The sequence below is a fragment of the Ostrea edulis genome, chromosome 5 (genome assembly GCF_947568905.1).
Source record: "Ostrea edulis chromosome 5, xbOstEdul1.1, whole genome shotgun sequence".
NCBI classification, from domain to species: domain Eukaryota; kingdom Metazoa; phylum Mollusca; class Bivalvia; order Ostreida; family Ostreidae; genus Ostrea; species Ostrea edulis.
This window is the reverse complement of record NC_079168.1, coordinates 61,170,831-61,187,199: the sequence shown is the minus strand read 5'-3', so window position 1 is coordinate 61,187,199 and position 16,369 is coordinate 61,170,831. Positions and strand designations below refer to the sequence as shown.

Here is a 16,369-nt window from a genome sequence, read left to right as displayed (position 1 = left end):
ACAAGTCAACTGAGCCGCGCAATGATTCACTTAGCAACAATGATGAAGGGTCGTGTCTAGCTGTGAAGGTTGCCATCTCTAATCTTAGTTCTACGGAGTCTAGCCTATTTATCAAAATATTGTATAGAAAGTGAAGTTTGTCATGATAGAAAATATGTGTAGACTATGCATACAATGCATATTTCGCTGCCCTTCAGAAAAAGAGATGGACTTAGTCGGTCATCTCCGACAGATTGAGAAAATACAGGAAATTGCATTGTTTAGACCTACCCAAAATAAATCTTCAAATATCAGAAAATGCAATAATTTGCGGCTTTTAACTCTGTGAAAACTTCTACTACATGAAAACTTACCATTGCATGCAACGATGTCGCTATTAGTAAACCCAACACAAGAAAATATATGTATTTATAAGCAAGTGACAAATATTGCAATCCACATGTCAATGTGACTCACGTCATGTGATAAAATGTGACATATGAATTTTTGTTTGCTTTGTTGAAAGGCAAATCAAGCAATGAAACACCCCCTCCCCCCTCTTTTCCCCCAGTGAGAAATGTATTTCAAAATGAACAGGGCAATGCTTACTTGGTAAATCATTAATGCGAATATATTTGTTTTAATCTATTATTCGACCATCATACAAAGATGTTTTACAACAGTGATTTGTGTACAAGTAGATGCTAATATTGACAATGAGAAAACAATATGGGTATCAAACCGAAGAAACTTGGGGCTATTCCAGCAAAGAAATTTTGGGGGGGTGGGGGGGTGGGGGGGTGGCACTCTATTTTTAAGACAGCCACCCATACAATTAAATTTTCCTCTGCTACCATCACCCATACAATTACATTCTCCCCTGCCACCACCACCCATACATTTCAATACTTTTCACTGAACGTAACAAATGGATCAACCATATGATATTTAGAACTTAATTCTAGTTTATATTTTTAAAAATGCATAAAAATATAAACAATAAAATGTCTATCTTTGTTGTTTCATCGGGAGATGAAGGTAGCAATCATTGCAGAATTTTTATTTATTTTTTTTTTTTTTTTTTTAATACATATTTTGGTTTCCAATGCAATTTTGGTAGTAGGGAGAAAAAAGGATGATCTCAGCATATAAAATGAAAGAAAAAGTGCAATTAATTTTGTATACTCTGGAAACATGTGAGTTGTAGAAACCTAGCTCTGTTTGCTTATTATAAACAAACAGTTTCACTAGACTAATGATGTGGGATATTGTCATATCATTTCTGGACTAGATGTGCATGTCCTTTTTACTCATGTCATGATCTGGGTGCTTGTTGAAGTTGTGTTGTTTTTTTAATGATATAAAACTAAATAAAATATGAAAATATTATACCACTTCAAATTTAAATTCACATATATTATTACTCTCTTTATTGCTTTTAAAAGACACGTGTCTTCTTACATCAGTTACAATATGTATAAATGAAATGGCATTGTATAGCGGTATACAAATTCAAGCAAGCAACGGAGAAGAACTTTTCAACGAGTTAGGTTTTCTCGCAACTTAAGTGCAAGACATAAATATTTCCCTAAATCACAAAGTGTATGCATATAGATAGTGACTTTCTCGTACAGGAAACTCACGAATGTTCCATTTAAAATTTCAGTCCCAAGCATAATATTTACCTGATTTATATCGCAATCAGGCAAATTTTCCACTGTTAAACGTAATGGTATACAAAGTGGGATATTTCATATCCGAATTACCCCGCACATATCAAAGTCTGTTAAAATTCACACCTTCGGAAACAAAGGTCGTGCATGATTCCCTGATCCTTGATTTTGTTAAATAAACAACAACTCGGGTTTTGGTAATTAACCTCACACGACGCTGCATGTTAATTACACGTTAACCAATTGATAGCTTGGGTATAATAATTGATTCAGAGTGCCGATTAAACAAGATCACCGCCGAACTATCACCTGTGCATTTTAAAATGAAAGTGTTAGGGGCGATAATTCCCAGAATAGTCATGCTTGACTGGAATCGAAAGTAAGAATCGTGTTATAATCGCAAAAATGTAGTCGTTTCATAAAGGTGAAATTACACGAAAAGGTTGTAAAACTCATGATCGTTGGTTGCGTTAGACAGGTGGTCGTTTAGGACAGGTACAATACGTTGGGTAACGCCTTGGAAGGGAAAGTTTTACAGTAATATTGAGTTATCTGCCCGTTTATCAATCTTTTTTCTGTACTTAATGTAGATCCATAGCTCCGCTTTTCTTCTTCTTTTGTAATAAAAGAAACGTAACACAATACATTTTCATTTTTATCAAAATTCACAGGCACCCATGTTTTTTTTTTAACCTGGAAGACAACCACACATACAAATATATTTTCCCAAATCACCCCCACCCATCCAAAAAAATATTGGCTGCCGTCCCTCCCCCCATATGTTTTTTGCTGGAATAGCCCTTATTGTACACGTTGACTTTCTATTCCATAGAAGGCTGAAAACAGTGCTGCGATGTAAATTTAGAGAGAGAAAAAAAAATAGTTCCGGCTTCTGGTTGTCAAGGGTGTGTGTCTCCATACCAAACCAGGTTATACAAAAATAACCTGCGGTCCTCAATTGGAATTTGACCAATCAGAGACAAGGATACAATAAGAATTAAATTATATAAATATAGTCAGTATTGTATTCTTATTTGTAAGACGGAACTCCTAAGACATATTTATATAAATATAGTCAGTATTCTATTCTTACATGTAAGACAGGACTCCTCACACGTTTTAATATTCAGTATTATATTCTTACTTGGTGCATTCTGACTCCCCAGCCTCAGGGCATTACTCCTGTTGTTCATGCCAACAGTCCCTAGGTTACGCCTAGCAACCGCTGCAAAGGTCTCAAGCAGACTGACTGTCTGCTCCATGCTTGTGGGCAGGTTAGGAACACTGACACTCATTGGGTTGGTGGGCGACCCCCGGGTCTGACCTTCAGTCTTTTTCCCGTCAGTCTTTGAGTTAAGATGTTCCAGCATCATTCCCCCCTCAGCACCTGGAGCTGATTGAGCTGGCTCCAGACTCTCACCGGTTCTGTTGTTGTTTAGGCTGGTGGATTCCTGGACAACTTCATGAAGTTCACTTGGGATATTGTTACTGTTCTTTGTTTCTTCTAGAGATTCCATGGTAGTGGCCAAATTTACCAAGTTGTCACTTAAATTCTGAGCCATCTGATGATTAAAACAAAAAACGCTATAAAAACATACATGTCCCCTATGTGGCAATAATGAAAAGGATCACCTTTAAATTCCAAATTTCTGTAATGATATTGAAAAATATCAGTTATCTACTAGTCAGGGGCAACCACAGTACTAGATTTGATTTCTCAAGATATTGAGCAATGGGGTCACCTACTCCTTAGGTAAAACTAGTATACCATGTTTGATATCTCTTCAGAAAACGGTTCTCAGGATATTGAGCAAACAATATCTTGCTATGTCCAGTCTGACCCTTGACCTTGTAATCTCAAAATGAACATGGGACATCTACTTCTTCAAGGGAACCAGTGTACCAGGTTTGATGTCTCTGAAGCAGTGTTCATAAGATATTGAGCAGACATCTTCCTATGCCTAGAGTAGATTGAACCTTGACCTTGTGACTTCAAAATCAATAGGGGTCTTAAGTCTCTTAAAAAGAGAAATCAGTACAGCAAGTTTAATATCTGTACAGCAAACGGTTCTTAACATATTGTTGAGTGGACAAAACTTGGTCTACCGAACAACATTAGATGCAAATAGATTTTATCCAACATTTTTGGAAGATAAAAAGATTGGAGAGGGCTACATTATTGCAGCTATAGCGACAGGTGCAAACTAATATGTCCCCTTTTTTAAGGGGGCATAATTAAAATTTTTGGTTATTTCTGATTGTTGGTGATCATCTTCGACTGTAGCATGAAGACAGGTAATACATGTATACATATAATTTATAAACATACATGTATGTTCATGTAATAATATCAATGGGTCCATCCCTTTGACCAAGACTTTTTTTTTTACCTCTGCAAAGGAGATTGTTTTGGTCCTATTTGTGTGCACATGTTCATGCATCAATAAGATCAAATAAAATTCAGAAAACAGATTTGTTCACTGACAAGAGCTGATTAAATTTTAGGAGCAGATCATGACAAGTCCTCTAGTTAAACACAATCTGTTTTAAGTACAGAAGAAGCTAACTACAATATTTTGGACCACAATGCAGTACTGTGGCTTGAACAAAAACACTATCTATCTCTCTGATCGTGAGCTTTCAATATGGACTTTGGAATACCATAACAGAAAATTTTATAACAGCGTTGCCTGGTACAGACAGCATTACAGAAGGTGGACAATGCTTACCGATTTTACTGCTGATGTTAAACATTCTGCAGATGCTGCCTGCTCTGTGCTTGCCACAGAGGGCTTGTTTTCATCCACCTCAGTAAGACTGGGAGTTGAACTGCTCTTGCGGCTAGTCAGCACACTCACCTAAATTAATGCAATTCAAGCCCATACTGTAAACTTGCTGATTTTTGGGAAAGTGAAATTTCCCCTGTTTTTGTGGTTATAACATACATATAAACAGTGATTGTTTATATATATTTGTATGCAAAACTTTGATCCCCCCTTGTGGCCCCATCCTACCACCAGGGGCCATGATTTGAACAAACTTGAATTTGCACTATGTCAGGAAGCTTTCATCTAAATCTAAGCTTTTCTTGCTCAGTGATTCTTGAGAAGAAGATTTTTAAACATTTTTCCTATATACTTGTATGTAAAAGTTTGATCCCCTATTGTGGCTCCATCATACCCCCAGGGGCCATGATCTGAACAAACTTGAATCTGCATTATGTCAGGAAGCTTTCATGTCAATCTCAGCTTTTCTGGCTCAGTGGTTCTTGAGAAGAAGATTTTTAAACATTTTTCCTATATACATGTAGGTAAAACTTTGATTCCCTATTGTGGCCCCATCATATCCCCAGGGGCCATAATTTGAACAAACTTGAATCTGCATTATGTCAGGAAGCTTTCATGTCAATCTCAGCTTTTCTGGCTCAGTGGTTCTTAAAAGGTATTCCATGTATAATGAAAGGATAATGAACAATTTTGAAAAATTTAAATCAACATAAATGTTTATTGTTAAATAATGATGAAAGTGAAGCAGATGAAATTCACATGACTGGTAAATTATTAGAAGCTGACCTTTTTGCACTTAAGACTTTTTGGAAGAGTTGTCTGCCCTTTGTAAAAATAATAAAAATCTAATTTTCTAAAAATGTGTGTGGGCAATGATTAATTTTATTTCATATTTTCATTAATTTCTACCAAGAGATTTGTATGGAAATATAATTTCTTTTTAAAATATTGTAATAAAACATGCTTTTCCCATATACTTCAATGTTAAATTTTAAGTGAAATAAATCAAGCAGTAAACAAAATTTTGAAAATTCCTATGGTGGATTATTTTTATTTGATGAACCCTTCAAAATGATACCATGGTTACAAAAATTCCACCATCCATTTATTAGATATGAAATATGGTCATTATACATTGAATACCTTAAAAAGAAGATTTTTAAAGATTTCTCCTATATATTTGTATGTAAAACTTTGATCCCCTATTGTGGCTCCATCCAACCCCCGGGGGGCATGATCTGAACAAACTTGAATCTGCACTATGTCAGGAAGCTTTCATGTAAATTTCAGCTTTTCTGGCCCAGTGGTTCTTAAGATTTTTAAATTATCGTATATACTCACCTATAAGTCGGTCCGTCTATAAGTCGGTTGTATTTTTTAAGGTTATTTTGTAGGAATTTGCCATTGACCCGCTTATAAGTCGGTACAAATATTTGTCAGAATCGATTGACAATTTCAAGTCAATGCTCCAGTGTTTTTACCTATGTTTCAAAAAATATTTTGAGAAATGAATAATAAGGTGCTCAATATCCAAGCCATATCTGTTTGGGGTTTAAACACAACCCCTGAGGCCACAGTTTTTTTATTTCTTGGTTTACGGATCCGCCGACCCTAATTTCTGGGGAATTGGAAAAAAAATAAAATGCAAATTTCTACTTTTTTTAATTCTGCCGATTGTACCCAACATGTCAAATCGAAAATAAAAATAAAATGCATTTTCAATTTTACGAATAGAAAATCGTGAAACGAAAACCCATTGATTTGTATTTGGTAATCACTATTTGTTTTGCGAAATATCTTTATTCCGTATTTTTAAAAACTATGTAAACAGATATGGCCAAGCACGATGACTGTAACGATACCTAGACGAAACAGATGCTGAGATGACATTTCATCACGAAAAAAAAAAAGAATTTGATAGAAATAAATATTTCTCATACAATTGGCGGTATTCTTGCTGCTAACATAACACAAAATGCAGTGCTATTTGGGTGTTTAAAGATGAGAGGAAGGTACAGTTGTTAGCGACTTTACTAAATTGGATGTTCTATCGTTAAAGTGATAATGTCCTACGGACCCAGTTTGAGTGTGGTGAGGGCCTGTATCGAGACACAGATTATTCTAACTAGTGACTTTATACCACAGCAGTACATGTCATAATAAATGTATTTGAATACATGTACATGCATCTCTGCCGTCAAAAATCCAAATAGAGAATAGAACAGTGTGAGAAATTGTTAGATGCTTTTGATATATAATGAACGCCTGTAAAAAAAAAAAATATGACCAGATAAAACTCAGAAAGGTATGCATATTTCTCGTAAATTAGTATACCTTGTGTAGTTGTGGAAAGAATTTGAGTAGCAAATAAAAATGAAAAACAAAACACATTTCTTTCAAAAAGATGGCAGATAATTCCATGGGCATGTCTATGTGGGGAAAATGGGGTTAAAATTATTTCATAGGGGTATAAACATTCTGAAATTAAAAATGGAATTACTACATACAATTGTAATAGCTAGTGCTTATATTATTGTTTTTTCTTTATGTTTACAATTTGTAAATGTAAAATCTTTATTGAGCAAAATTACTGAACAACATTATATAAATACTGGATACTTTACAACATCAAAGAGATATGACCTTATACATTCTCGGCTTATGTTTTACCAAAGTGTAACATAGATACATGTATGTAGTTATACACTGAATTTGAAATTCAAAATTCATAATGTACTTGTCACTCTAAAGAATTTTTTATCTAATATTTTTGAAATACATGTTTTGTTTATTTGTACTGGCGAAATAATATTAATGATTTGTTGAAAATAAAACAACGATAGATATTAAAAATGTTTATTTTATTTTATTTTTATTTCTTCTCCCGACTGACCCTAAATTATATTTTTTAAATCCGTAAACCAATAAATTAAAAAACTGTGGCCTGATCTATTATGGGCAATGGTCCCTTGTTTACCTAAGCAATTATGGTCTCCTGCCAGTACCTGACACCGTGTTTACTTAGTGGCAAAAACTGTTATTTTGGGATTCTGGTATAATTCAATTTATCAACAATAGAGTTTTTAAGAGTCAAGAATGATCTAAATTATCTGTTAACAATATTCAATCTTTTGTGAAATATATTTCAGCTGGTATACATATGAATATTTCAATATTAAATCGGGTTCGTAATTCAATTTTACCGATAAATGATAGATTAGATGAATTGAAAGTATTAGTTACCGGGATTGTACATAATTTTTAACTAGATAAAAATATGTAAATACTTGTACTTTATACATAATTTTAAAATACATAAACAATACAATATGTCTAGATATTTGTGAAAAATAATCATTTGTGTGGTAGTCCATCATAATCGTCGGAGTTGTTTAAAAAAAACACTACATTACGCCGCCCAGAAAAATACCAATCTTCTGAGGACGCGTCTATAAGTTGGACATAAAGTTTTGGACGAAAAATTGACTCCCAAAAATCCGATTTATAGGTGAGTATATATGGTACCCCCACCCTAATTTTGCATTTTTGTGATTATCTCCCCTTTAAAAGGGACATGGCCCTTCGTTTGAACAAACTTGAAAGCCCTTCACCCAAGAATGCTTTTGGCCAATTTTGGTTGAAATTGGCCCAGTGGTTCTGGAGAAGAAGTAAAAAATGTAAAAAGTTTACAGACAGATGGACAGACAGACAACAGGCGATCAGAAAAGCTCACTTGAGCTTTCAGCTCAGGTGAGCTAAAAACTAATGTCTCCCCAGCTTCCCAAATTGGAAGTGCAACAAATGAAACCTCCTCCCCTTAATGTACTGCATGGTGTGGAGGAGAAAGCATGAGCAGGAACATAGACATTATGTTATATTATCCCATAACCACATAGGTATTCAAAAACTATTTTACACCCTCCACCCCTCAGATCCACTATAACTATAAAGAAAACAATTGGATCCTCCTGTTCCTACAATATGCACATCTGCAAATGGCAATGAAGTATTATACAAAATTTTAAGTCTATCTGATAACCCATATAGGAAAAGTGTTCACAAGCTATTTCAATATCCTCCATCCCTCTTAGATCCACTATAACTTTTACATTAATAATTGGATCCTCCTGTCCCTACAATATACACATCTACAAAAGGCAATGAAACATTGTACAAAGTTTCAAATCTATCCCATAACCCATATTGGAGGAGAAGCGTTCACAAGATATTTAAGTTTAAACAATCTGACTGACCTTCACCTTGTCAGAGGCTGCTCCTCCAGTCTTGGCCTTTACCCCTTGGTCAGTCTTGCTTGGAACAACCCTGTGCTTTTCTGGGTCATATCCTGGGGCCAAGGCCAGGTCATACTTCCCCTCGGCCCCCATTCTGTAAGAATTTGATCCTCCCGAGTCCCAGGTCACATCAATCCAACCTGTGATGGTCAATGAAGAGCAATGTCATGAATTACCTATACTTGTATTGTGACCTGAAAATGATCTGGTGAATTATTCTGTTATGAACATACTCAATATTTAGAGTAACTGGTCCCTTACCATTATGGAGTTCCCCAGTGACGGTTCCCTCCCCTGCTTTAGGTCCATCCTGGTCCCTCCATTTCCAGTCCATACCACGGATGACCCGGGCCCCAGGCACCATCTGTTTTAAAACCTGTGTTCGGATGATTCTCCGCTGTCTCCGTAGAGTGGCCTCGGCCTCTCGTGCTGCTTTACCTGGTAATAGTACATAAAAATCTTGTTATGAGAGCTGACACATCAAACTGCAAATGAAATATTTCAAATATTTTTATTCATTTCAATTAAATCACATACTACTTCACAATAATTACAATAACTCTTGCTACAGTGTAATAAGGAATTCCTGGAGAAATGTACATATATTCAAGGGACGAATTGATGAGCAAAACATGCCATTGGGTTATAATATAACTTGGTGAAGATTACGCTTATTGACTACAAACTCCATTAACAGTGTCGTAGATTTCTACTTACCTAGATCATCACAAACTCCATTAACAGTGCCGCAGATTTCTACTTACCTAGATTATCACAAACTCCATTAACAGTGCCGTAGATTTCTACTTACCTAGATCATCACAAACTCCATTAACAGTGCCGTAGATTTCTACTTACCTAGATCATCACAAACTCCATTAACAGTGCCGTAGATTTCTACTTACCTAGATCATCACAAACTCCATTAACAGTGCCGTAGATTTCTACTTACCTAGATCATCACAAACTCCATTAACAGTGCCGTAGATTTCTAGCCCAGACAGAGAGAGGTAGTGGGTCTGTCCACTTGCGTTACGGCCTGTCTGCTGGATCTTGATGTGGCGCCATCCCTGCTTTTCATCCTCTGGTGGTGCTAGATTCCATGTAGCAGTGGACCCAGGTTCATTCAGACTCGTGTCTTCTTTGTGTGTTCTCAGAGTAACCCAAGTTGTGCCATCTTTGGAGACTTGAAATTGCCAATTCCTCAACGCAGATCTAAACAGAGGAAATCTTCAATATGACTACATCTGGTAAAGTCAATGTATATATGTACATTAAAGGTGACATCCGGGGTTTAATATATTTACATTCCTGTGTATACAAGTATACTGAATAGTACAGTAGAAATCCTGTTCATTAATAGACTTCTAATAACTCTCCTACCTGCCATATCCCCGGGCATGCCTCAGTGTGTAATGAGTTGGTAGAATCCATACTCCCAAGTCAATTGCAAACCATGCCTTCCTAAAATCATTAACAACCAAAAATAAATCTAATACAAATACATGTTCCTGTTTCATGAAAAACTTTATTTACCAGAACTTCAGCACAATTGAATATACACGTATTCTTTCATCATTGCGTATACGTTAATGCATACTTGTCATCGTTGGTATGACAGTTCAGGGCAGCACTGTCACGGCTTACAATGTCCTCCAGTTTCCCATATGGCAGATTCCGGCCCTCTGATGATGTCACCACTATGAGTCCATATTGAGCAGGATTCACCCATTCAATAGCTGATCTAAACATACAATCATATAAAATTAATTTCTATTTTCAGCTGTATGTTAAGACAATTCTTATACTTACGTTACACAAAAATTGTTGACTGCTTACTGCGCAATGGATTGGATCCAGTACATCAGACCATTGTTATGCTAATGTTAAACACAGAGATCTGGGGTGCATTTTACTAAAGAATTTACGACCAACTTTACATACTGGAATTCTCCCATTTATTGTAGGATAAATCACTCCAATGTAAAATAGTGAAAACATAATGTTGAAAATTAAGTTTCAACAAGGGCACCGTTAAGTGGAGCATCCCCTCGCGGCAGAAAATATCACGAACATATGCATGCATTATATTCATATATAGGTTTTTGTTAAATATATATAGCTATTTATTATTGATTAAAATTCAGATACCTCCAACATCATTAGGTGGTGGTGGTGGGTAATTAACATGGCATTTTTAATAAACCTATCAAGGTGCATATTATCTGGGGTGGGGTGGGGCATATACATACGTAATTGGGCAGTTCCCCTTTTATTCCTAGCAGAAACATATCACGTAAGCACTATATTTCAGTAATTTACCTACCTGAATATACCTCACAGTTGTTGTATGCAGAATGCATGAACTCAGAAAATTCCCATGGAAGCAATATTTTTTCATTAGGGCTATTCCAGAAATAAATACATGGGGGGGGGGGGGGGGGGGGGGGGGGGGGTCGGGAGGCACCTTTTGTATATACCAAGCACCCATAAAAAAAAATAAAAAATTACCCCATGACCCATCAAATTAATAAACTCATTTTACAATGACCCATCTAATAAAAAAAAAAAACTAACCAGACCCACCACAAAAATATTTTTAAAAATGAAAACGGTACAAATCTCGGGAGGTTTTCGGGACAAACATTCTAGTCAATGACGCGGTAATGCCTGTGCGACATTGTATCACAGTAGTTCTGAAGAAACGATGTCACATCAACAATCAAAGGCATCTATGGCGGGAATGTTGGAAAGATTGGGAGTCCAAACGATGCTATTATCATGAAATGGGTATGGATATGTTTTTCCACGAATCGTTCGTCTTCTAATGGAGCCCGCGCCCGGAGGCCTCTATATCATCATCACACCGACTGATAAATAAAACGCATCGGTACCCTCGTATAAATCAACTAAGGTTTGCCTATTTTTATTAGAAAACGGAATACCTATTGGTTTCAAAATATTCCCAAAATCGATGCACTGTAAACTGTAATAATCTACAGAACAGAGTTCGCCGCCATCACGTCCAAAGGGACCCTACTAAACACGCCTCTAATTTGAAGAGTGCCGTAATGGAAAGTTATGCGCTGCAAAGAGCGACAACTCGAATAGTTCTATGTTACTTCCGATTTCGAAAGCATGTTTTCAATTTTCCCTCCGACGTTTTGTAACCAACACGACAAGAGCGACAATAAAAATATTCTGAAAACTCAACACCCACGTGGCACAAAATAAAACAATAGAAACTACCCACTACCCATAATAAATATTTTTTTAACAGTCCAACCACGGACCAATTAAAATATGAAAAAATACGACCACCCACACAAAAAAATATCGTTTGCCGCCCGACCCCCCCATTTGATCATTTCTGGAACAGCCCTTATGTAAAAAGACAATATACCGGTGTTGACAGGTCACAAAGCTTGTGAAATATCTTTATAGTTTTCAAAAATTACGTACGCCTCAAGAATTAATTCTGTAAACAGACACGTGTGGTAATCTGAATTAATTCTGTATTGTAAACACATGGGGTAATCTGGTAATGAAACCGCGACGTTCATCAAATTATTTTAATTACTCAGTGTCAGAGATGGCATTTTTAATTCCTACAGACTGTCTTTGCACACGACAACGTGCACAAATACAAACTTACCTGCAGCAGACGTAAGCCGTCTCCTTTTCTTTAAACTGGTTCCCTGTTAATTGGTGCAACCGAAGCGACCAGAATCGTAACTTGACAGGGTACCAGTTTAAATTAACCGAAAGTGAGTATTGTCAACTCGTACATAAAATTTCACAGTTTTTAGGTAGTAAAGACGTGATATTTTAAGAAATATTTCACCGATTAACTTGAAAATGAATAGGGTTCGTCTTTTTAAAATGCCACATATGTATGCGAAGGCTGAGAATTGTTAGTACAAAGGTTCTCTTTAAATCTTGCCCACAAGCTGTAGTGGACACACAAACACACACACAGTAGCGATGCTATATCCCCTCCGCAACTAGTTGCGCGAGGGGATAAAAACGTTTTACATGTAATTCGCTCATTTAAGGTTGATAGATCCTCATGTGAGTAGCTGCAATAATGTAGCCCTCTCTGATTTTTTTTTTTTTTTTTTTTTTTTTTTTTTTTTTAGGGAGAGGGCTACAACTCCTTAGGATCTCCGTAATGGTGCAAATGCGGGAGTGATTCACTCCCGCAACATTTGCGCTCATTCTAAACATTTCCTGACTTTCTTTACGTAAATAAAATGATATTCTATGTTTCTTAGTCAATATATAAATTTACAACCTGCAACTTAAGATTTGTGAGGCTCTTATTCTACCGTTTTCAACAATTTCGATGAATTCCAATTTCTCGATTCATATTTGTGCGCCATGTTTGATGTACTGAAGTTTCAACTTCCGATTGTCAAGTCATTTGCATATGCCATATAAGGTAGTATTTACATCAATGGACAAGTATGGAGGCGAAAGCTATTTCGTCGGTATTGAAAAGGTTTGAATTTAATATCAAGTTAAAAACCGAACTGCAGAGTGTAAATTCTTTCTGCAACAATATGATTTCCCTTTCTTTGTCGAAGTGGCTCGAGTAACTACATTTTCGCGCTGATTGTCAATGTTTAGGTTTTTCATTAGATCCACCTACGAGATCTCGCGATAACAAGCATGGCGGAGCAGACGAAGAATTTTGCATGCTGTACATTATATTTAATGAAAAACACCTTTATTAGACATGCCCGAGCACAAAGTTGGTACTCCTTTTGGTGTAAACAACATTTAGGACTAATACATAGAGTTTATTATCGGTTATTCATAAAATTATTTTGCACCATTACGGAGATCCTATGGAATTGTAGCCCTATCCCGAAAACGTCAGAATTAAAAAATTGGATAGGGCTACATTATTGCAGCTATCATGTGAGATGTCATAGGTTTTTGCAAAAATCTTGATAATCTAAACTTTGCGCATGATAGAAATGTATTTTATTCACTGGATATAATAAAAAATCTCGTAAACTATTAATATCGCAAAAGTTTATATTTTCCATAGATAATCAATTATTTATTACTAAAAAAATTTTGTCAAGGGCAATAACTCCTATGCTGGAATTTCCTCTACTGGATGTCTATTATACATTGGTTTCCCTTATATCCACAGTTAATCTATACATATTTATGAATTAGCAGTTTTTTGAAACTGTTGATATCTAAATTTTGTCATTTAAACAAGTTCTTATCTATTTTTATTATTCTGTTTAACGAAATTGTGTGATTTTCCGATGTTGACGTATACTTCTGTTTTTGTATGTTTGACATCTTTAAAAAGGTAGCAACATATACATTTTTTTGGTTATTGATTAAATTAAACTATATTGAGTGGAAATTAATAAAGTTTTTCCACTTTTAACCATTAATATTGATAAGTCACATGAGGATGGAGCTACCTTAAAATAATAAGTGTGTTATACAATTTAAGACTTACGACTTTGTCATAAGTTGTTTTGTAAAATGGGCCACTGGACTGCTACTTTGCATTGAATCTGATACAGTAAATCAGCTGACTTTTGAGACATGCGTTGGATCTGATCCAGTAAATCAGCTGACTATTGAGACATGTGTTGGATCTGATACAGTAAATCAGTTGACTATTGAGACATGTGTTGGATCTGATACAGTAAATCAGCTGACTATTGAGACGTGTTGGATCTGATCCAGTAAATCAGCTGACCATTGAGACATGTTTTGGATCTGATACAGTAAACTGTTACTTACTTTGTATAGGATCTGATCCAGTAAATGAGCTGACTACCGATACAATTATTACTTACTTTGCGTTGGATCCGATCCAGTAAATCAGACCATTAATGTCGAAGTCAGATTGATAGTTCAGAACCAGGGGCTCCTTCCTCTCCTTCAGCATTTTAACGAAAGTAAAAGTTTGTCTGTCATAGTCATACCACTGCTTGGCAACCTAATAAATAGCAATATAGCTAATAATAGATAACAATATAGCTAATAATAAATAGCAATATATACTTAAGGCAGCTACTGAAAGCTAGCCCCTAAAAAAACACTCATTAAATTTTTCTCAGTTTTATTTTGTTATGATATTTGGACTTTATCCTAAAACATAGCTATTTTTGTTTTGGGTATAACTCTGAGCAAGCTTTGAAACATACTCGAAAAATCTTAAGCATGTACTCCATTTGATTGTGAGAATGATTTTATAAAAGTTTTATAACCTTCCTTTTGAGTCTGATTTAGAGAACATAGTTTGAGTCTGAGTATGAAAATGTGCTCAAAAAAGTTTTATAACCTCTTGGCCAGGTTCATTTTCAAGGAGTAAGGGAGATTAAAATCCCCTCTTTTGTATTCCCCAAAGGCAAAAAATGCCAAAATTGAGCAAATTAACAGAGGCCAATAAAATTTGTTATTGACACCAGAAATATTGTTTGTCATATATAGTTATGTAAGTTATGCACACACAGATAAAAAAAGCAACATTAAATAAAAATTCAAAATGCATCTAAGGAAAACATTGGGATGATTTGACTTGGTAATTTGCCAAATTTACACTAAATATGACATTCCTAAGACATTATCAGGCATAAATCTTAAGGGTGCAACGATAAACCGTGAGACGGTATATCGTGGTAATGTTATGCTACGGTTCGATTCTCGATACGCCATACTGTACCGCGGTTCGGTATTCTCGGTCCAGATCTATATGAATCGTCCGCTTTGGTTCTAAATTTACGTTGTAAAAATGGCTTCCGGTAGTTGAAAACGTGGTTCTGTTGAATTAATTGCTCCTCCAGCAAGCCATAAATCTTCCATATGGGAGCACTTCGGTTTCCGAAAAACAACAGAAAACGGTAAGCAAGTCCCTGTTTCCAATGTTACAACTTGCAAGCACTGTTTTTCTGATGTGTTGTACAAATCGGGAAACACTTCGAACATGGCAACACACATGAAAATGCATCACCCCTGCATCGATTTGTCTGTCACTCGGAAGAAGGTTCCTACACATTCACAATTGCGCCTGTAAGATGCTATGAAAGTTAAGATGCCAATAAACTCGTCCCAGTCAATGAATATATCACGTTCAATTGGGAAATTTATTGCAACAGACATGCGGCCATATTCGATTGTTGAGAGTGAGGGGTTCAAACAAATGTTATCAACACTGGAACCGATATACAAGCTCCCATCCAGGACAGAAATAAATGCAGGTTTAAAGAGACATTAAATGATACCAAAATCAATGTAATTGGTTATTATTCTTAGTATCTTCTGTGTATTGTGATACGTATCGTATTGTGAGGTCTGTATCGTGATACGCATTGTATCGTGAGGTAAGTGTATCGTTGCACCCCTAACAAATACAATTTTAAATGTATTCACTGAATTTTGTTATTCATTTCTTCATCAAATAATGAACTTGTATGCAAAATGCTTTGAACACATAAACTAAGCAGTATATTATCACATTTGGGGTATAAACAAAATGTCTTACAGAAACACCACTTGTATATTTTACTAAATTATCAATATGTGTATTCAAAGGGGCATTAGCTGTCATTTTGTCACCAAAAATTTAATTCAATGAAAATTACTCAATATTATATATTTC

At 35.6% G+C, this 16,369-nt stretch overlaps 1 protein-coding gene across 9 annotated transcripts in view; it reads right to left on the bottom strand.

Annotated features, from left to right (window-relative positions):
• The window catches only part of LOC125649735 (E3 ubiquitin-protein ligase HECTD1-like), a 99,395-nt gene that overhangs the window by 29,840 nt on the left and 53,186 nt on the right, over positions 1-16,369 (bottom strand). For 5 of the 9 annotated variants that reach the window (XM_056165008.1, XM_056165010.1, XM_048877451.2 and 2 more), the window contains exons 19-26: positions 14,565-14,707; positions 10,331-10,474; positions 10,114-10,194; positions 9,683-9,945; positions 8,992-9,168; positions 8,692-8,870; positions 4,382-4,510; positions 2,797-3,214 (exon numbers count right to left, since the gene is read on the bottom strand). In XM_056165008.1, the coding sequence (XP_056020983.1) occupies positions 2,797-3,214; positions 4,382-4,510; positions 8,692-8,870; positions 8,992-9,168; positions 9,683-9,945; positions 10,114-10,194; positions 10,331-10,474; positions 14,565-14,707 (1,534 nt within the window). The remainder of the gene's footprint in view (positions 1-2,796; positions 3,215-4,381; positions 4,511-8,691; positions 8,871-8,991; positions 9,169-9,682; positions 9,946-10,113; positions 10,195-10,330; positions 10,475-14,564; positions 14,708-16,369) is intronic. The other 4 variants (XM_056165012.1, XM_048877452.2, XM_056165009.1 and 1 more) reach the window with 1 other exon arrangement.